The following is a 23664-nucleotide window of genomic DNA, read 5'->3' as shown; positions in this document are numbered from 1 at the left end:
GGACACCCTCCTGCCATTGTTCCCATCTACTAGTACCTGCAATCATCCTAGCTACTTTCATATCCGTAACCTCAACCTTGTTGATAAGGTAACCTGAATCCACCCAGCTTTCGCTCCCATACAATAAAGTTGGTCGAAAGATTGAATGGTGCACAGATAACTTAGACTTGGTACTGACTTCCTTCTTGCAGAAGAGAGTAGATTGTAGCTGAGCGCTCACTGCATTAGTTTTATTACACCTCGCTTCCAGTTCTTTCACTATGTTGCCATCCTGTGAGAATATGCATCCTAAGTACTTGAAACCGTCTACCTGTTCTAACTTTGTTCCTCCTATTTGGCACTCAATCTATTTATATTTCTTTCCCACTGACATTACTTTCGTTTTGGAGATGCTAATCTTCATACCATAGCCCTTACATTTCTGATCTAGCTCTGAAATATACTTTCCAAACTTTCAATCGAATCTGCCATCACAACTAAGTCATCCGCATATGCAAGACTGCTTATTTTGTGTTCACATATCTTAATCTCACCCAGCCAGTCTATTGTTTTCAACATATGATCCATAAATAATATGAACAACAGTGGAGACAGGTTGCAGCCTTGTCTTACCCCTGAAACTACTCTGAACCATGAACTCAATTTACCATCAACTCTAACTGCTGCCTGACTATCCATGTAAAGACCTTTAATTACTTGCAAAAGTTTGCCTCCTATTCCATAATCTTGTAGAACAGACAATAACTTCCTCCTAGGAACCCAGTCATATGCATTTTCTAGATCTATAAAGCATAGATACGATTCCCTGTTCCACTCATAACACTTCTCCATTATTTGCCGTAAGCTAAAGATCTGGTCCTGACAACCTCTAAGAGGCCTAAACCCCCACTGATTTTCATCCAATTGGTCCTCAACTAATACTCACACTTTCCTTTCAACAATACCTGAGAAGATTTTACCCACAACGCTGATTAAAGAGATACCTCTGTAGTTGTTACAATCTTTTCTGTTTCCATGTTTAAAGATTGGCGTGATTACTGCTTTTGTCCAGTCTGATGGAACCTGTCCCGACTCCCAGGCCATTTCAATTATCCTGTGTAGCCATTTAGGACCTGACATTCCACTGTATTTGATGAGTTCCGACTTAATATCATCCACCCCAGCCGCTTTATTGCACTGCAATCTATTGACCATTTTTTCCACTTCCTCAAATGTGATCCTATTTCCATCATCATTCCTATCCCATTCTACCTCGAAATCTGAAACATTACTGATCGCATTTTCACCTACATTGAGCAACTCTTCAAAATATTCCCTCCATCTGCCCAAGGCATCCACAGGATTCACCAGCAGTTTACCTGACCTGTCCAAAATACTTGTCATTTCCTTCTTACCTCCCTTTCGAAGACTGCTAATTACACTCCAGAATGGTTTTCCAGCAGCTTGACCCATAGTCTCCAACCTGTTTCCAAAGTCTTCCCACGATTTCTTCTTCGATGCTGCAATTATCTGTTTGGCTTTGTTTCCCTTCAACATAACTTTCTCTGTCTACCTGGGTTCTGGTATGTAGCCACCTTTGGTACGCCTTCTTTTTCCTTTTACAGGCTGCCTTGACTGTATCATTCCACCAAGCTGTTTGCTTCATCCTACTTTTACACACTACTGTTCCAAGACATTCTTTAGCCACTTCTAGTACTGTGTCCCTGTACCTTGTCCATTCCTTTTCCAATGACTGTAACTGACTACATTCAACTAACTGGTACCTTTCTGAGATCGCTGTTATATACTTGTGCCTGATTTCCTTATCCTGAAGTTTCTCCACTCTTATCCTCCTACATATGGACCTGACCTCCTGCACTTTCGGCCTCACAATCCCAATTTCACTGCAGATTAAATAATGATCAGTGTCATCAAAGAATCCCCTGAATACACGTGTGTCCCTCACAGCCTTCCTGAATTCCTGATCTGTTATTATGTAGTCAATGACAGATCTGGTTCCCCTGCCTTCCCAAGTATACCGGTGAATGTTCTTATGTTTAAAAAAGGAGTTTGTGATTAATAAGCCCATACTGGCACAGAAATCCAAGAGTTGTTTCCCGTTCCTGTTGGCCTCCATATCCTCTCCAAATTTACCCATAACCTTTTCATACCCTTCTGTTTGATTTCCAATCCTGGCGTTAAAATCACCCATGAGCAGAACACTGTCCTTGTCCTTTACTCTAACAACTACATCACTGAGTGCCTCATAAAAACTATCCATCTTATCTTGATCTGTCCCTTCACAATGCGAATATACTGACACAATCCTAATTTTCTTGCTAGACACTGTCAAATCTATCCACATCAGTCGTTCGTTTACATACCTTATTGCAACTATGCTGGGTTCCATTTCTTTCCTGATGTAAAGCCCTACACCCCATTGTGCTATTCCTGCTTTGACTCCTGACAGGTAGACCTTGTATTCTCCCACTTCCTCTTCTTTCTCACCCCTTACCCGAATGTCACTAACAGCTAAAACGTCCAGCCCCATCTTACTTGCAGCCTCTGCCAGCTCTACCTTCTTCCCAGAGTAGCCCCCATTGATATTAATAGCACCCCATCTCATTACCATTTGTTTGCCAAGTCGTATCTTAGGAGTCTTAAGCTCCCCAAAGACTTTTATATTTAGAACTATACATATTGGCCTTGCTGTGCTGGTACGGCGAACAGCTGAAAGCAAGGGGAAACTACAGCCGTAATTTATTTTTCCTGAGGGCATGATGCAGCTTTGCTGTACATTTAAATGATAATGGCGTCCTCTTGGGTAAAATATTCCTGAGGTAAAATAGTCCCCCATTCGGATGTCCGGGCGGGGACTACTCAGGAGGACATCGTTATTAGGAGAAAGAAAACTGGCATTCTACGGATCAGAGTGTGGAATGTCAGATCCCTTAATCGGGCAGGTAGGTTAGAAAATTTAAAAAGGGAAATGGATAGTTTAAAATTACATGTAGTGGGAATTAGTGAAGTTCAGTGGCAGGAGGAACAAGACTTTTGGTCAGGTGAATACAGGGTTATAAATACAAAATCAAATAGGGGTAATGCAGGAGTAGGTTTAATAATGAATAAAAAAATAGGAATGCAGGTAAGCTAGTACAAACAGCATAGTGAATGCATTATTGTGGGCAAGATAGAGACAAAGCCCATGCCTACTACAGTAGCACAAGTTTATATGCCAACTAGCCCTGCACATGACTGATGATACGTACGATGAAATAAAAGAAATTATTCAGATAGTGAAGGGAGACGAAAATTTAATAGTCATGGGTGACTGGAATTCGGTAGTAGGAAAAGGGAGAGAAGGAAACGTAGTAGCTGAATATGGATTGGGGCTAAGAAATGAAAGAGGAAGCCGCCTGATAGAATTTTGCACAGAGCACAACTTAATCATAGCTAACACTTGGTTCAAGAATCATACAAGAAGGTTGTATACATGGAAGAAGCCTGGGGATACTGACAGGTATCAGATAGATTATATAATGGTAAGACAGAGATTTAGGAACCAGGTTTTAAATTGTAAGACATTTCCAGGGGCAGATGTGGACTCTGACCACAATCTATTGGTTGTGAAATGTATATTAAAACTTAAGAAACTGCAAAAAGTTGGGAATTTGAGGAGATGGGACCTGGATAAACTGACTAAACCAGAGGTTTTACAGAGTTTCAGGGAGAACATAAGGGAACAATTGACAGGAATGGGGGAAAGAATTACAGTAGAAGAAGAATGGGTAGATCTGAGGGATGAAGTAGTGAAGGCAGCAGAGGACCAAATAGGTAAAAAGACGAGGGTTAGTAGAAATCCACGGGTAACAGAATAAATATTGAATTTAATTGATGAAAGGAGAAAATATAAAAATGCAATAAATGAAGCAGGCAAAAAGGAATACAAATGTCTCAAAAATGAAATCGACAGGAAGTGCAAAATAGCTAAGCAGGGATGGCTAGAGGACAAATGTAAGGATGTAGAGGCTTATCTCACTAGGGGTAAGACAGATACTGCCTACAGGAAAATTAAAGAGGCCTTTGGAGAAAAGTGAATCAATTGCATGAATATCAAGAGCTCAGATGTAAACCCAGTTCTAAGCAAAGAAGGCAAAGCAGAAAGGTGGAAGGAGTATATTGAGGGTCTATACAAGGGCGATGTACTTGAGGACAATATTATGGAAATGGAAGAGGATGTAGATGAAGGTAAAATGGGAGATATGATACTGCGTGAAGAGTTTGACAGAGCACTGAAAGACCTTAGTCAAAACAAGGCCCCGGGAGTAGACAACATTCCATTAGAACTACTGACAGCCTTGGGAGAGCCAGTCCTAACAAAACTCTACCGTCTGGTGAGCAAGATGTATGAAACAGGCAAAATACCCTCAGACTTCAAGAAGAATATAATAATTCCAATCCCAAAGAAAGCAGGTGTTGGCAGATATGAAAATTACTGAACTATCAGTTTAATAATCACATCTGCAAACTACTAACGTGAATTCTTTACAGACGAATGGAAAAACTGGTAGAAGCTGACCTCAGGGAAGATCAGTTCAGATTCCGTAGAAATATTGGAACACGTGAGGCAATACTGACCCTACGACTTATCTTAGAAGTTACACCCCTGGAAATGGAAAAAAGAACACATTGACACCGGTGTGTCAGACCCACCATACTTGCTCCGGACACTGCGAGAGGGCTGTACAAGCAATGATCACACGCACGGCACAGCGGACACACCAGGAACCGCGGTGTTGGCCGTCGAATGGCGCTAGCTGCGCAGCGTTTGTGCACCGCCGCCGTCAGTGTCAGCCAGTTTGCCGTGGCATACGGAGCTCCATCGCAGTCTTTAACACTGGTAGCATGCCGCGAAGGCGTGGACGTGAACCGTATGTGCAGTTGACGGACGTTGAGCGAGGGCGTGTAGTGGGCATGTGAGAGGCCGGGTGGATGTACCGCCGAATTGCTCAACACGTGGGGCGTGAGGTCTCCACAGTACATCGATGTTGTCGCCAGTGGTCGGCGGAAGGTGCACGTGCCCGTCGACCTGGGACCGGACCGCAGCGACGCACAGATGCACGCCAAGACCGTAGGATCCTACGCAGTGCCGTAGGGGACCGCACCGCCACTTCCCAGCAAATTAGGGACACTGTTGCTCCTGGGGTATCGGCGAGGACCATTCGCAACCGTCTCCAAGAAGCTGGGCTATGGTCCCGCACACCGTTAGGCCGTCTTCCGCTCACGCCCCAACATCGTGCAGCCCGCCTCCAGTGGTGTCGCGACAGGCGTGAATGGAGGGACGAATGGAGACGTGTCGTCTTCAGCGATGAGAGTCGCTTCTGCCTTGGTGCCAATGATGGTCGTATGCGTGTTTGGCGCCGTGCAGGTGAGCGCCACAATCAGGACTGCATACGACCGAGGCACACAGGGCCAACACCCGGCATCATGGTGTGGGGAGCGATCTCCTACACTGGCCGTACACCACTGGTGATCGTCGAGGGGACACTGAATAGTGCACGGTACATCCAAACCGTCATCGAACCCATCGTTCTACCATTCCTAGACCAGCAAGGGAACTTGCTGTTCCAACAGGACAATGCACGTCCGCATGTATCCCGTGCCACCCAACGTGCTCTAGAAGGTGTAAGTCAACTACCCTGGCCAGCAAGATCTCCGGATCTGTCCCCCATTGAGCATGTTTGGGACTGGATGAAGCGTCGTCTCACGCGGTCTGCACGTCCAGCACGAACGCTGGTCCAACTGAGGCGCCAGGTGGAAATGGCATGGCAAGCCGTTCCACAGGACTACATCCAGCATCTCTACGATCGTCTCCATGGGAGAATAGCAGCCTGCATTGCTGCGAAAGGTGGATGTACACTGTACTAGTGCCGACATTGTGCATGCTCTGTTGCCTGTGTCTATGTGCCTGTGGTTCTGTCAGTGTGATCATGTGATGTATCTGACCCCAGGAATGTGTCAATAAAGCTTCCCCTTCCTGGGACAACGAATACACGGTGTTCTTATTTTAATTTCCAGGAGTGTAGATAAAGAAAAGGCAAACCTACATTTCTAGTTTTTGTAGACTTAGAGAAAGCTTTTGACAATGTTGATTGGAATACTCTCTTTCAAATTCTGAAGGCGGCAGGGGTAAAATACAGGAAGCGAAAGGCTATTTACAATTTGTACAGAAACCAGATGGCAGTTATAAGAGTTGAGGGGCATGAAAGGGAAGCAGTGGTTGAGAAGGAAGTGATATAGGGTTGTAGCCTCTCCCTTATGTTATTCAATCTGTATATTGAGAAAGCAGTAAAGAAAACAAAAGAAAAATTTGGAGTAGGTATTAAAATCCATGGAGGAGAAATAAAAACTATGAGGTTCGCCGATGACATTTTAATTCTGTCAGAGACAGCAAAGGACTTGGAAGAGCAGTTGAACGGAATGGACAGTGTCTTGAAAGGAGGATATAAGATGAACATCAACAAAAGCAAAATTAGGATAATGGAATGTTGTCAAATTAATTTGGATGATGCTGAGGGAATTAGATTAGGAATGAGACACTTAAAGTAGTAAAGAAGTTTTGCTATTCGGGGAGCAAAATAACTGATGATGGTCGAAGTAGAGAGGATATAAAATGTAAACTGGCAATTGCAAGGAAGGCGTTTCTGAAGAAGAGAATTTTGTTAACATTGAGTATAGATTTAAGTGTCAGGAAGTCATTTATGAAAGTATTTGTATGGAGTGTAGCCATGTATGGAAGTGAGGAGCATGAGGAGTTTGTGGCACAACTTGACAAGAAGAAGGGACCGGTTGGTAGGACATGTTCTGAGGCATCAAGGGATCACCAATTTGTTATTGGAGGGCAGTGTGGAGGGTAAAAATTATAGAGGGAGACCAAGAGATGAATACACTAAGCAGATTCAGAAGGATGTAGGTTGAAGTAGGTACTGGGAGATGAAGAAACTTGCACAGGATAGAATAGCATGGAGAGCTGCATCAAACCAGTCTCAGGACTGAAGACAACAACAACAGCAACAGTTTGGTGATAGCTTTTTACATGTGTCTGCTATTTTGTCTAAACAAATCTTCCTAATAATTTGCCAGGTTGTCCAGCTTTCCTTGCCAGTCAGATCTTCAATCTGCTGCTTTTTGTCTGTCGTTGTCTGCTATTGTGAGGTCGCACAACTTCACACTACAATATAAAGCATTTAGAATTATTGCACTTCACTAACACACTATTTCGTTATTCTAGGCAGGAACCGTGCTGTGGTATAACGTTAGAACATCATATGCCACTTCACATAAAACTGGTATTTGATTCAGCTGCATGACAATGAACTGCACTGTGATTTGATATGACATCCATTTGTCAACAACAACATCAGACCTAGAACTACAACAAAAAGTTTGTGTAGCACCAATTGTCATGACTGAAAGGTTATCAAGATGCAACAACATTGTTTCCACAAGTATTATTTATTTATTTACACAGTTTATGCCCACATTAGAGCACTAAAATCAAACATAACACAACAGAGTCTACAATGATTAAGTTTAGGTCTTAGCAGTCAGCAATTTCTTCATTTTCCAAAATTTCTTCATTTGCCATGATCTGCAGAAATGACATACTTCTTCCGTTTTGATGGTTTGAATTTCATCCATATGTATTTGTTCTTCACAAGCAGTTTCTCTTCTCTGTGTTGAATTTAGTGTGTGGTGATGCTCAGTTCATCCAGATCACTTTGTACTTTTTTAAACCAGTTGTTTTTGGTTTTACTGTTCCAAAAGTAGTCAAAAAGTTTCTTCAAGATTCTTGTATTTGGTAGGCGCAGTGTGTGATTTGTGCTTTTACCAGTGGGTGGGATGTCTTAGGGGGTTAGCATAATTATATATGTTACTAGCTTGGACCGTGGCATTGCCCATGGTTAAACAGTTATTTATAAATAGATGTTAATGCCGAAACACACTATTCAAGCGTATGCACTATCACAAAAGCCACTTTGTGGGATGTTTTAGTAAACCTTCAAATTTAGATCTCTCCTGAGTTGATCAGGAACCATCATGTCTCAGTTTTTCAAAAAGATGGACAAGAGAATTGTGACTTTCAAGAAAAGCTCGAACAGCAGTAAATGAGGAAGCAACCCAACATACGCAAAAAATATGGCCTAGTTTTAATAGCTGCGAGGATAATTCTTGTGAAATACTTTGTAGTAGTCTCTGATTTTTGGGACTTTGAGAAAACACAGAATATAAGGAATCTAAAAAAAACCTGTATACGGTATACATTTGCTACATCATTCATAACATCATGGACAGCTAATTTCATTTTGTGGTTCATACAATGAACGACAGGTAAATGACCACGCAGTAGAGCGGCTATGCCTTTGCAAGGTGCAAGCATTGTTGAGCCACCATTTGTTGTGATACCTACAAGGTGGTTTTTTAGTTCATCATTTGTAATGCCATACTTTTCAAGAGCTGCTAACAGTGTGCTGAAAATGCATTCTCCTGTCCCACTTTCTAATTCAACAATGTCAAAAAAATAATCGCAAGCAACTCCCTAAAAGGACAAACGTATATATATTAATAAACAAGTTTCATTGGAAACTGTTGTACTTTCGTCCATCATGATACTAAAGTTTGTACCTGATTCTGCAAGGAATTGAGCAAGATTCTTTTTCATTTCTTCTCCTACAAACATAGTGATATTTCGGCATGCATGGTCCAAATGAAGCATACTACCAACTGATAAACCATTAAGCTTTTGTAGTTAGATTACTGCAGGATACGATTTGAATGATAATTTCTGTTTAGCTATTACATATGCAGATCTGAAAAAACGAAGCAGTTGCGATTACTTTTTCTTGATGCCGCTTTCCCCACAACTTTGCACTTCAATGACGCATTTTTCTAAACTTTTCTTTTCTTTTGTACTCATGATTTCTACGCACTTCATGTGTGATTTACACTTTGCATGATCTCCGATTTCATCATTTAGTTTTTTGGCGTTATTAGCAGAAACACTAGCTAAAAACGCGTTATTGATACGCACACGTTCACTGCTTTCCTGCTTAAGTTCACAAACTTGTGAACACACTATGCATATTACTAAGTTTTTGTCATTTACGGACAGCCACGGCTTAGTCTTTTGCCGATTTTGAAAAAGTGATAAGGCAACACAATTTCCTACTATAATCTCAAGAGTACTGTTACTCCCATTCCTACCTTGAGACGTGTCACAGTTTTCAGTCACTGGAGATTCAGTCTCTTCCCCTGTATTAGCACCACCCTTACCATTTTCTTTTTTACATTCACAGTCTATTTTACTCTTTTAGCACAAGTGTTAGTATCCTGACTGTCAGAGTTTGTACACGTATCAAGTAATGCACTGCTCTTAAGAAAGTCAGAAATTTTGCTTTGTTTGAATGGCATCCTGAAATTCCATAGTTCTTACAGGCCTGGATGCACTCAACTCACTAATGAAGCTACTGAAGTGGGAACGTGTGAAGATCTCCGTGTTTGGCAGACGCGAGGCAACGAACGAATGGCACCAATTAATTTGGAGTATGTGATGCTGGGGAGCCTGTGTTAAGCTCCACCCACGTGGTTCGCGGCTAGCGAGGTCAGACTGTCCGATCCTGTCTGATCAGTACCGTTGCTCACTTTGCACTACTTTGTGCTTTCATCCCAGGAGCGTTAGTCCATGCCATACCGTTGCCAAAAGGTGGCCTAACAGTAAATGTTCGCACAGGTACCGGGCCGGTCATCACCCTGTGTCAGAGCCCAGGGTGGGAATTTCAGCCCCCAGCTCACCCAACTCTGCGGTATGACTGCTGCGGTATGACTGCCACACTACTTCCCTTGCAAGTAAACGGATGATGCACCTTAGACGAAAGCAACAATGACAACATGATAATGATGATTTAGTTCTAAAGGTTTTGAAATGCTTAACTACTACATGCATGGACAGCTGCATCAAATCAGTCTCTGGACTGATGACAACAACAATAACTACTAGATAACACTTTTTCAAAATTAATAAGCAATAGTATTAATTGTAAGACTGTATTAAAAACTTTCAGTGTTCGGCTCCACAAATTTAAATTATATGTAAAGTTTTACTCCGGTGCGTGAGAAATAACCATCCTAGGTTGGGATGCATAAACTAAAACCAGAGGAGGGGATGGTCTGATGCAGAGAGGGGGAAATCCCCCCCCCCAGGAAATCGCACACTGGGTAGGCAAGATATGTGGCTGAAAAATGCAATCCTTCTTTTCTGCATTGTATCAATAATGGATTCACTTTCTTTATTCACTACTGAATTGAGCAAAAGTCTTCACTGCCCATTAACTTGATGTTTCTTACTGATAATTGTTCAGAGTATTCTTCTATCAACTTTCTGCAATTTGTCAGTTGTTGCTTGTTTCACTTGGATTTGTTGCTTCCGGTTTAAAGACGGAGGAGTAATGTTGAAATTTAGCATTTATTGAGAGAGATCATTTTTTTTAGGTGGTTCTCTGCACTTGCTGAAGTTTAAATGTTCTACTATCTATTGATGCTCTTTCATTAACATTCCAGGTAATAACCTCACCAAGATATTTAAACTTCCACAAATAACTGAAAATAGAATTCAGAATTTCTGCTTTTACTTTGCCACCATATTTTCACCATTCCTGATGATGATGGTGGTGCTGGTAACCTAATTATTATAGTGTTTAATTGTTTAGTTTTGCAACATCTCTTTATTTTGGCATTGTTCCCTGTAATGTAATGTAATGATAGAGGGCAGAGATAAACAAGGAAAAAAGCTACAGGAGAAAACTACTCTCATTGAGTGACACTTTGTTGTTTGATTCTGTTGGATTAAACTCTTCTTTGTCATAATTATGAATGTAGTTCTATGCATGTCTCAGTTAATAAACATTCCCACAAAAGCAGAAAGCTCTGGAGTGCACATTTATTTTTAATATCATGTTTTATTTTATTTTCTGTTACCAGATTTAATTTCAGCAACAATTTTATGACATCTGACTGGTGCATGGAAATATTTCATGTACAAATAGAAAGATTTAACCGTTAATTATTGTTGATGAAATTGCATTCATGCTATGTTTATGCCAGTAAAGTAACTAATTAGAAAGTTAGAATTAATGTAAATTACTTTCATTTCCAAATGTATTACTTTGTGAAAAAGCTGCTGAATGTTGCAGAAAGATGTCTCTCAGATGGCCATGAGTATCGGCATGGAGCAGTGGTACCCGGTGGAACTAGGTGCTCTACGTGTGCGTGTTACTTTGGCGAAATTCTTTGCCAGTTATCACCAGCAGCAGCATGCCCTCCTCCTCCACCAGGCTGCCGTACTACACCAACAGCAACTCATCTTGATCTTAATACATGTTGCCCTAGGGTACTTTGTGGTGAGTATTAAAAACGCAAAATTTCAATCTCTCTTCTTATATGCAAGAAAGGGAACCATCAATTATGCCCATATTGGTAGTATTTTAAATAAATGACAATTAATTGAAACCCTCAGCTGCCGACAGGTGTTGTTGACATACCTCGATGGGGAGAGCTGAAAATGTGTGCCCTGACTGGGACTTGAACCCGAGATCTCCTGCTTACATGGCAGATGCTCTATTTGTCTGAGCCACCGAAGACACAGAGGAATAGCGTGACTGCAGAGACTTATCCCTTGCATGCCTCCCATGAGACCTACCTTTCCAACTGTCCACAATCTACATACGTAATGTACCTAATAGATATTTGCCCCTCCACTCATTACTCGCACACACTAAGGTGATGATTCACATAAGAGTTTGGGCAACCTGTGCCCATTCGCACAGACGAAGGTCAATGACTGGGTAGCCTTTAAATATGTATATAAAGATAGTAACTGTTCTTGACAGAACAGATACCATTGATGACATTTTCAGCTGTCCCCATCAAGGTATATCAACAACACCTGTCGGCAGCTGGGGGTTTCAATTAATTATCATTTATTCTAGAGAAGAGGCACGGTCATCAATGGTATCTGTTCTTTCGAGAACAGTTACTATCTTCATATATATAGTTACAGGCTACCCGGCCATTGACCTTCATCTGTGCGAATGCACACAGGTTGCCCAAACTCTTACGGGAATCGTCACCTTAGTGTTCATGAGTAATGAGTGGGTGGGCAAATATCTACTAGGTACATTACGTATGTGTATTGTGGACAGTTGGGAATGTAGGTCTCACAGGAGGCGTGCAAGGGATAATTCACTGCAGTAATGCTATTCATCTGTGTCCTCGGTGACAGATAGATAGAGCATCTGCCATGTAAGCAGGAGATCCTGGGTTCAAGTCCCGATCAGGGCACATATTTTCAGCTGTCCCCATCGAGGTATATCAACAACACCTGTCGGCACCTGCGGGTTTCAATCAATTATCATTTATTCTAGAGAAGCTGCACGATCAATAATGGTATCTGTTCTTTCGAGAACAGTTACTATCTTCATATATGCATATAGTTTTTTCCCACAGTGTTATGGGGGTCAATTTGTCTAGTGTTACTACAAGATGACCAGACCCTATCTACATTTCCATCTATACTCCACAAACTACTGTAAAGTGTATGGCAAAGATCACATCCCATTGTACCAGTTACTAGGGTTTCTTTCCATTCCATTCAAATATGGGGCATGGGAAGAATGACTGTTTAAATACCTCAGCGTGTGCTGCAGTTAACCTAATCTTGTCCTCAAGATTCCTACAGAAGCGGTACACATTGGGTAGATTATATTCTTAGAGACTTCATTGAAAAATGGTTCCTGAAACTTTGTAAATAGTGTTTCTCAGTAGAGTTCACATCTATCTTCATGAGTCTGCCAGTTCAGTTTCTTCAGCATCTCTGTGACATTGTCATGGGTTTCACCCAATTGAGCAATATTCTAGGATGGGTCATATGAATGGTTTTCAAGAAATTGCCTTTGTAGGCTTTTGCATTTCCCCAGTAGTCTACCAGTAAACTAAAGTCTGCCACCTATTTTACCCTGACTGAACCTATGTGATCATTCGATTTTGTATACATCCATGTCTTTGCATGAATTAACTGATTCCAGTGGGACCAACTGGTGTTATAGTCACTGGACACATCACCCATATCTCATGACGTAAACCAGCAGTTACACCTTTTAAGTATTCTTCTGTAGGTTTATTCCTGGTGGTTCTTATACCATCTCTCACAGAGTTTTTCATGTTCATATGTGGGGTATTTTAGGTGTATGGATAAATGCTTTTTGGCAGTAGTTACGACATTTTGTGTATGCTTTCCTATCCTTTACATCTTAAATCTTCATGTTTTTAGTTTTCACTTTCGAGTATGGTAGCTTAGGACAGGACTCCCCCCCCCCACCCCCCCCCCCCCCCCCCCCCCCACAGCTGTTTAGTATGTCTGTTTTTCACTGTACTTCCAGATAATCTGATGATGCCCTACCTGGGTGAAATGCATCATTTTTGAGCCAATAAAGAGCATCGTTCAACATTGGATTGTCTTTTAATATTGATCAAAATAAAGTAATGAAGGTCAATGGCTAATAATCAAATTCCTGGATGTCTCCAATGCAGAGGCCAAGTCCTGACAATGGTGAAGGCAGGCATTGGTGGCTCTGTTGATTGGTACCTGATGTGGCACACCATCGCACAAAGCAAGGGTTCCGATTGGGCTCTGATTGTGGAACTCCAGATGCAGTCCATACTCAGCAACAGAATGCATCTCTGAGCAACTTTGCTCACCTTAAATACCCAGGCCATGCAGAGATACTAGAGAAACTACCTGCACTGCCACCTGATGGCCTAGGCAGTGTGCACAATTGAACTCTGTAGGTTGCTAAAGTAACCCATTCAAGATTAGATCACTTGATATACCTTTGCTGTGAGAAGGGCTGCTGATCTGCAGGGTGTAAAGCCCATACACAGCATAGCATTGATTTGTGGATGTATTCTTCATTTCCCCTTTTCTTTGCCTCTTTAATAACTTTGTGGTAGGTCTTACTGTATTCTTTGATATAATTTTGCATTTCTAATGATATTTTTTTGTTTTTTATACAAATGTAGAAATATTTTCCTTGCGCTGGAGATTTTTATCCCCTTAGTAATCAAACTTTTGTTTCTCATTGGTTTTAATTTACCCTGTTTTAGTGGGAAGCCTATGTCGAAATAGTACTTATATGATCCATGAAAGTTATCAAACGTTCTATTTACATCTGTTTCATTGAACACTTCATCCCATGTTTCTCGGCTTAACATGTTGCAAAAGTTTGCTACATTGCCATCGCTGAAATCCCTGCACTCAGTTATTTTAATGGGAGATATTTTCTCTGAAAATAATTCCAGTGATAACAAGACAGCCTCATGATCACTGTATCCCATCTTAACTTTGATAATACGACATACAAGTAACAAGCACATTTATCTTTAAAACTAATAAAACTGCATGATTCCTCTGTGTGAATATTGAAATTACAGACTCAGTTTCTTTTACTTGTTTTGAGGTTACAGTAACAAAGCTTTAAAAACTTTGACTTATAAGGCTACAAGGGAATTAACAGTGTGTTCTACCATCTGTAGTACTGTCCTTCACACTGTGCAGTTGAGATGAGATTTACCAGGACTTTGGGAATTTGTCTGTATTGGCAACTGTTTCAAAAAAGGCAAGCAAGATTGGTTGTGAGGTACATAAGGATTTAATAGCTAAATTTCTTTTCTTTTCTTTTTTAAAAAAGAACTGTTAGATACGGGCTATTTGCACAAGAGTATATAGGTAAGGAAGAACGTATATGTTTCTTGTTAGTGTGTGTATCTTCTATTATATTGTATTGTAACTGATTGTATGTCTGTCTATCAACTAAGCTCTTACACATTCACCAATGCAAAAATAAATGCAGTTCTGCTATTAAGAAATACATAATGCAGGAGCAAAACTGTCATTTAAGTACTCTCACAAGCACATGTAGGTAATTATTCAGAGACAAATAATTTTCTTCGGAATATATTTTTTTAATAGCTGCTAGAAAATTTCTTTTTTCAAAACAGTATTTTTCTGTGTACAAGAAGATCTTCTATTCTTTTGATCTCTTCTGCTCTCTTCACTTTTCTGTCATTTCTTGAAGAGGCAGTTACAGTGGTTTGGGCTCAAAAAGATTTTGTATCAGAAATTATCCCTACATTTCTAGGTTCCTGATATTTGAAGGTTTCATGGCCAAAAGCTTGAGTGATTGCAGATCATTATTGCTGATCTGTATCATTTTATTGCTCAGATGGAGAAACATTATTAAAATGGTCTCATGATGTTGGTTTTACAGTAAATTTATGATAGTTACTTTTTAAGACCTTTGAAACCAAATTCATAATTAAAATGAGTGCTTACTGATTTCAGTTTCTTGCACACTAAAGCTTTGTTTTTTCCCAGTCAAAGGCCAATTTCCAAAGAACTACATCCCTCTTCTTTCACCTTGCCACAGTGGTCCTGTCTTCCACTGCCAAGAGCTCATGGCTGTAAAGTTCTCTTACGATTACTGACTAAACAATGATAAATGAATTCATGCACACAGGCTTGTACATTACAAACATTTACGTGCAGAAATATACAGTCTATTCAGTGAGGAATTGATTAATTTTAGACTTAAGATCTCAGTGTTTTTTAATTATGATTTTTTATGTTAAGCTAACACATCCTTTAGTTATCTATGTTGTTTACTAGGAGAGACAAATTAAGTGAATGTTTGCAGCATGAGAGCAAGGTGGTAAGAGTATGAACAAAGTTTCAATTTTATTGGTGTCTTCACTCTTTAATACTATTTATAATACTTGCAGGTGATATGAGTTCGCCAACAACAGCTGTAGACATACCACAGCTACCTGCACCCCCCATAAAACCAAATATCATACCAGGAGTGACACGGAAGCCTGTAACTGTGGCATCTGGTGTTGTGACACCTGACCCATTTCGTGATGTTATTCGTACAGAACCAGCACCTGATCTCCCGGCTCTCATTGGTGATATGATGTTACTTGACCTACGCACCTCTACAACTCCAATGCCAATTATTACCAGTGAGACTCCTGCAACTGATAAATCATCAGAACAGCATGAAACATCAAGTCCAAGAAGTAACATCACTCTTGAAAAATTACCTTTTCTATTAACAGGTCCTGGTCCAGTTAATGATAGCTCGAAAAATGAAACAGAAATGAAAGATGAAGATGATTCAGCTCATTTATTTGATAGTGTTTTGCAGTTTCTCTTCCCTGTTGATTCACCTAATGTTTCAACAAAGATGTCTCCAAACATGTTTAACGCTTCAAAGCCTCCATCACTGATTACAATAAGTAAAAACCACAGTAATATAAATACTATGAATTTAAATAATTTGCATAATGTCAGTGACTCATCAGAAATGTCAGCTGTTTTCATTACTGATTCTAGTACCCACAAAAGAGAAAAAAATGAAAATGATAAAGACATGTTAACAACATTGCCAAATGGATCACTAACAACTACTGACCAGCCACAAATACTGTCTGCAGACCCAGGTGCTGCCTCAGGTTTGCTGAAACTGGCTGGGTGCAATATCTATGGACGCATGTATCGTGTTGGTCGTATTATTTCTGAACTCTCAGGTCCATGTCTGGAGTGCATGTGCACTGAAGTAGGGGTTCAATGCAGACCACTTGACTGCTGACATAACGTCTTTCTTTAGTGTCAGTGCAAAGCAGCATAAGACTTATGACAGCAGGTGCACAAGGACTACACATTATAATGTTCACTCAGATGGGCTCACTATTGTGTGTTACTGTGCACATGGTTTTGAATATTTTATCTGTAAATTTAGTATAAGAGTTTCATGTAGATAAACAAATACTTCTGAGGAGAGAGATTCCAGAATTGCAAATAAATTATAGTTGCGTTACATATCTGCAGAAGTTCCATTTTTTTTACTTGCTTAGAAATTTCTTACATTATAGCATCTTATATTAATATAGCATAATATGTGTTACAAAAACATTGAAAGGTAACACATTTGCTCACATCTGCAACTTTTTTAAAATGTCATTAAGGCTCTAGCATTCATAACATATTTGTGGCAAAATAAAAGTATTAACAACACTTTTACAATATTTAGTACTTTTTAAGTAATCTGTATTTGAGCCTAAAGTATGGAAAATCATCAAATCTTGATTTGATTTTGGGATAAGTGAGTCCACTGAGAACATTTTTGTAGTCATGTCATATAATGACATACGCTAATTTATTTTTTAATATATGTGCATTCACAGTCCTGCATTTCATTCAAGAAAGAGCTTTTATTTTTGTTGCATTTTAGCATTTTAGTGAAAATTTGTTAGATAAAAGTCTGCAGATTTCGTCTGGCCTAGTATTTACAAACAGTTAAAAGAGCATTTCACTTTGTAAAGAAGCCCATTCAGCAAGGGAAAGAAATGCATCTTTTTATGTGAATATACATGCACCTCATATTTTCCACCATTGACAGGCCTCACCCACCGAATTTACTTGTGTGCAGGAAATGTGATTACAGTATTACCTCAGTCCAGTTATATCTATTTGAGATAAAAAAATCTTGTCACTAACCATAATAACACCATCAGTTCTTGCCACAGCATTCTTGTCATTCCTTCATACCATGAAAATTGTGTAATCTGTTTAGTAAAGTACTATATCACACATGTACAAATAACAAAAAGACCTTCTTTCATCAAGACTGTAACATTTTTATGATACTGTGTTTAAACTTTTATTTAAATTATAATATGTAGATATTAAGTTCTTCCAGTCTTTTGAGAATGTGTCCACTTTGCTTTGTTATAAAAGGAACTGAGATGTTCAAACCAATTCAAAATTCTTTATGTAATCTTTAAATATAGTAAGGAAAGTTCTGGCAAAATGTAAATACTTTAGGAATAAAGGAGACCACTCACCAAATACCATAAGATTGAGTCATCAACAAAAACACACCAAAGAGGAAGAATACTTGCTAGCATTTGGAAAAAATCCTTTGTTGAGTTAGAGTACAACACACACACACACACACACACACACACACACACACACACACACACCAGTACTCTATGTTGTTCTGGCTGGACAGTGCTATTCAATGAGTGGACTCCTTTACTCCTAAAGTATTTACTTAATCTGTAATATTTATGGAATTATAATTTAATTTTTTCAAGATCACTGGAACTGAATGTAGCTTTATATTCCCCTTTTAGCTTAACTAAGCAACACATTTGTTCAAAATGTTCTCTTGGTGACATTTAGCTTCTTATAATTTTTAAAATAAAATGTGTTGGCAATGAATAACATTATGGCTTGGTTATTTATTTGCATGAGTATTGTAAAGTAATTTAGACTCAATGTGATAATATTATTATTATTTAGGTTTCTAAAGTAGAATATCAGAATATGCATTTCATAGAGCACTGTGGACATATTTTGCTGTAATATTTAAATATCCAAAGTGTTACTTAGTGATAGACTTATATTTATCATGAAGAGGTGATAAAAGGTGCCAAACAGAGGCTTTAATTAATTATACAGAATAAATGGAGAACTCTCAAAGGAAGTTCTTGGTTTTGTGTTTCCATGTTGTCTTGTTGATTTTTGTTACATTATTTTGTAATGCTTTTTGGTGTGTGTGTAGACTTATTAAATAGTAAACATTGCAAGTAGTTAGTTCTTAAAGTGAGTGCTGTGACAGGTTAGGCACTTTAGTAAAATAAAGCAATAGTTTATGGAGAAATGTCATTCATTGGTGCAAATTAACATTTGCAACTCTGACCATCATAATTATTAGTTCTGTAAGACACTCCATAATAAAAGAAGAAGAAGAAAAAGCTTTTAAAAGTAATATGCGCACGTGAGATTAATTTCATAATAGTGTATTCTTAATGTATTTATGTTATTTTGGATGATGATTGTTCAAATTATAACAAAAAAATAAACGGAGTGAAAAAACTGATAGTAACAAAAATGAGTCCTAAACATTTACTTTTCATATACCTAACTCTTAATGCATGCTCAGGTCCTTGTCTGATAGTGTTATTACATAATGTTTTATGGTGTGCTCTTACTTTCCATTCAACAAGTCTTTAATTTGCTGTTATTTTTTGTTGTTTTTTGTAACATACCATAACTAAAGGATCACATTGAAGCAAACTCTTTGCTGCCTGTGAAGTGACTGCCGTTTCCTTCTTTTAGAAATATACTGAAGTTTATGAGAGTAGAAATAACTATAGTACCTAAGAAACAATCAGTATCACTGTTACTACAAGAATCCATGAAGCTATTACTACAGAGGCGTTTGTAAAAAATGTTACTTCCATGAGCATTAGTTTTTGTTTGTTTCACTCCTGACAAAAAATAAACTTGCTTTTATTTTAATCACCTGAAAAGCATTTTGTGCAGGCAAGGATAATGATGGCTGAAATGCAGAGAATAACAAGAGCTTCTACAGACGGCACAAAATGTACAAGTTTTTCAATGTGGTACTGACAGGTTTAATGACACTCTCCCACTTGCGTGTGACTACCTGAGACTATGCACTTTCATGAGGAACACTTAATGTTTTGACTATTGAGCAGTGCGTCACAAATAATGATTCTGTTATTACTTTGCAGTATGTTTCTGGGAGATTGTTGTTATATTTAATGGGGGTGATCTCTGGCTATTAATAAGTGTCCTTTTTAAATTATTTCACACAACAGAATTAGTGGAATTAGGTATGATGAGAATATTAGCTACCGTATTTAATCGAATCTAAGCTGCACTTTTTTCCAGTTTTTGTAATCCAAAAAACCACCTGCGGCTTAGAATCGAGTGCAAAGTAAGCGGAAGTTCTGAAAAATGTTGGTAGGTGCCGCCACAACTAACTTCTGCCGTCGAATATATGTAGCGCTACGCAAGCATGCTTTGCAGGCACAAAGATAAATACTGGTGCCAAAACCTCTGCGTCAGTAAATAAATTAAAAAAAAAAGGTTGGAAGACGAGCTTTTTTTCTCCGCCACGAGTTTCAACCACTGCATTTTCATACATTATCCAACGAAGTAAATACAAATTCCGTTTTGTTCATCTTCGAATGCAGCAGCATTTCAATGTACTACGAAAATCTGACTGGCAAGACTGTTTGGGATTTTTTTCAATATGGCCAACTCTACTTTCTGATTTCTGAATTTTTTTCCTACCTGTGAGAAGAGATGGTTGCTAATAGGAACTATTATGAATTGTGAATCACATGCAATATTCTCTTTACCATAAGAATAATACGGATATAAACATTTTGCCATGTATTCTTTCGTGTTTGCTGCCATCTCATTTAAATCCTGTCTGCCTAATAAACTACAATACTAGAGTGAGACAACAGCAAAGGCGGAAGAATATACATATCATGTCATGTTTATATTCGTATTATTCTTATGCCTAATAGTGATACAGTCAGAAATGAAGCACGGCAATTGACTAGATTTTTAAATCTAAGATGACTCTAAGTTCTGTGCAGAATTTAATGTGCCAAAGAGGCGTCTGCAAAGATTTTCAAATGGAGAAAAATTTCCGCTAAACTCTCGTTCAGAACATCTTCTATTATATGCAGTCCATTATTTGGTTCTTTTTGATCATTATCAAAGAAAGCAGTATTGTAAGCAACAGCAAATAGCAGTCTCTTGCCATTGTTTCGCCAATAAGATGATTCCTTTAAAAAAAAAAAAAAAAGCGGCGGTAGCGTGCACAAGAGCAAGCCATGCCGCGAGCGGCGACAGGTCGTAAACACTCATTATCAGAATGCGACAAACAATGCATGACACAGCACAGTAATGCATTTTCAGCTTAGAGTGACGTAAACACCTATAACAAAGAGAACGGCACTTATCAGATCAAAGAAAAATAAGCAATCAATTCAAACCAGACGAAGCACGTGAAAAAGGAAGGGTACCCGTATAAATACAGACGGAGCGCCTGACGCATAGCAATGGCTACCTGGTAAAGCTAACTGCTAAGCTTACGACTCGAACCAAACAACTGTAGCTGTATCGTCATTCATTTGACCTAAATTGTGTTTCATATTACAATGGACCAACTTTGTTTCGATTTGGAGGTGCGGCCTAAAACTTTTCTCTCCCCTTGAATTTCGAGTCTCAAATTTCAGGTGCGGCTTAGAATCGGGAAAATTTTTTTCCTTGATTTCGAGTTTCATTTCTCAGGTGCGGCTTAGATTCGAGTGCGGCTTAGATTCGATTAAATACGGTAATTAAATTTGGAAGTCTTGGACTATGGAAAATGTAGAGCTAATTAGAAAAACAATTCTTGAGAGTTTTCAACATTCCATTAAGCATTATGCTCTAACTTCAAACTTGTCTCATATCAAATTCTACAATGAGAGTTGAAATTCCACTCATTAGAGATTCTGAGTGTACAAAAGTTTCTTGAAAATTATGTTGTCCAATGTAAACAATTTTTGAACAAATTCTTTGAATTCTAGCATTTTGAGGTATCAGCTTGATGAGAATCTGTGAGGTAAGTGTCCATTTTGATAATAGTATGAATAAAGGAAATTGGAAATCATATATGCTGGGTGTTCTGCAGCTTGTAGTTATCTGTTAAACACACCCTGCAATCAAATATTTTTACATGGAGCTCACAGTGTACAGAAGCATGTCTTTTAACAAACAAAACTAGTGACTAAGTCAATGTTAAGTACGAAAATTATAGTAGAGACATCTCTGCATTGGGTGCAAGGGTGCCTATGATAGTTTGTAGAGGGTTGGTGGGTGGGGAGGCAGGGGGGGGGGGGGTAGAAAAACAGAACAACACCTGAATATAAAATATTTTTTCCTGGCTTTGAGAGTGGCATGGGGGGAGGGGGAGGGGGAGGGGGAGGGGGAAACAGGGCTGCAGTGCCTGTTGTCCAGATGTATGGGCATCCTGGATTTGGTGTGGTGTTTGTATGAGAAGATCACTGGAGTGTACTTCTCCTGAAAAAGAAGTATTAAACTAACAATGACTTCAAGGTATTTGGCTGATAAGCCTTTAAACTTTCAGTGTATAAGAGTTTACGTGATATTGATGAACATTGCTGCAATGTTCTTTCAGTAAAGAACCAACATTCACAAATTTTCTGAAAAGTAATTTGGAAATATTTTGTAATAGGAAAGCTGAACTTCACCATTTGCAAATACACAGGAGCTGTGCCAGAAGAATGGTAATATATCTAATGAAAAACTTTGAGGAGAATCCCACAGATTTCCAAATAGCAAGGAGAGTATACCGTAATTTCTCCAGCATGACGTATTTTCAGCAGTTAATTTCATGTAGTGAAGAGTTTTGAAGTGAAAAAGAGAATAATACTGATAATAGCAGACCAGCCCTATCCTGCGTGTGTTCCACACACATTTATGCAGTTAAATATAAGATAAACATGACAATCAGGAAACACAGTGTAAGGTATAATTCAGTTATAACAACAAAACAGCAGAGTATGGAAGTACACTGTTCTGGATGTATACTGAACCATCAAAAGTTATCGCAAAGGCTTACATGTAGTGTGTAATAACAATCCAACAATAGCTCTCAGAAATAGGTTGCTACAACACTGCAAAACACACTTTTAAGTGCTACTGATCCTGAAGTAATCAATCTGTTATGCAAACAGTAAGCATATTATTCTACTGATATAAACATTAGTTTTTGTAGAACATAAAGTACTACACATCAAAATGGTTGCTCAACTATTAGAAAAGTTAGTGGATGATCATAAATTATTATGGTATAGGCAAAGAAGATGTGCCTTTAGCAGGATATAACAATACATGCCTCACCATTTTGAACTTATACCTATGTTTGATTGCTGAGATAACTCTCTGATTATGTCTTCCTCAAGGCTACGCTATTAAAAAGTGCATTTGCCGCCTGTCTAATAATTCCACACCAATAGCACTGTACCTGGAGCTCCTTTTATTTGCTGTGTTCAGAGTCCAGTGTTGCCAGGTCCAAATTATTTTTTTCCTCCTCATTTCTTACCTTATCGGTCCACTTAAGTTCCAACATTCATCTGTAGCACCACATCTCAAATGCTTTGATTCCCACAGTCCACGTTTCACTACCATACAATGCTGTGCTCCAGATATACATTCTCAGGAATTTTTCCCTCAAATTAAGGACTATGTTTGAGACTAGCAGACTTCTCTTGGCCAGGAATGCCCTTTTTTCCAGTGCTAGGCTGCTTTTTATGTGCTCCTTGCTTTGTCCATCACTTTTTAGTTTGCTGCCTAGGTAGCAGAATCCCTTAACTTCATCTACTTCATGACCATCGCTCCTGATGTTAAGGTTCTTGCTGTTTTCATTTCTGCTACTTCTCATTACATTCATCTTTCTTCGATTTACTCTCAATCCATACTCTGCACTCATTAGACTGTTCATTCCAGTCAGCATCTCATGCAATTCTACTTCACTTTCACTCAGAATAGTAATGCCTTGAGTGAATCGTATCACTGGTATCCTTTCACCTCGAATTTTAATCCCACTCCTTAATCTTTCTTTTATTTCCATCATTGCTTCTTTGATGTACAGATTGAACAGTATGGGCAAAAGACTG

General features: G+C 38.9%; 1 protein-coding gene across 2 annotated transcripts in view; it reads left to right on the top strand.

The window, feature by feature from the left end:
• Positions 1–19356, top strand: part of LOC126175750 (uncharacterized) — a 443006-nt gene extending 423650 nt beyond the window's left edge. For both annotated transcript variants that reach the window (XM_049922727.1, XM_049922719.1), the window contains 2 exons: positions 11229–11435; positions 15871–19356. In XM_049922727.1, the coding sequence (XP_049778684.1) occupies positions 11229–11435; positions 15871–16739 (1076 nt within the window). In that variant the 3' untranslated portion in view covers positions 16740–19356. The remainder of the gene's footprint in view (positions 1–11228; positions 11436–15870) is intronic.
• Positions 19357–23664: the final 4308 nt, after the last annotated feature.

Source organism: Schistocerca cancellata, chromosome 1 (assembly GCF_023864275.1).
Source record: "Schistocerca cancellata isolate TAMUIC-IGC-003103 chromosome 1, iqSchCanc2.1, whole genome shotgun sequence".
NCBI classification, from domain to species: domain Eukaryota; kingdom Metazoa; phylum Arthropoda; class Insecta; order Orthoptera; family Acrididae; genus Schistocerca; species Schistocerca cancellata.
This window is presented reverse-complemented; position numbering and strand designations above follow the sequence as displayed.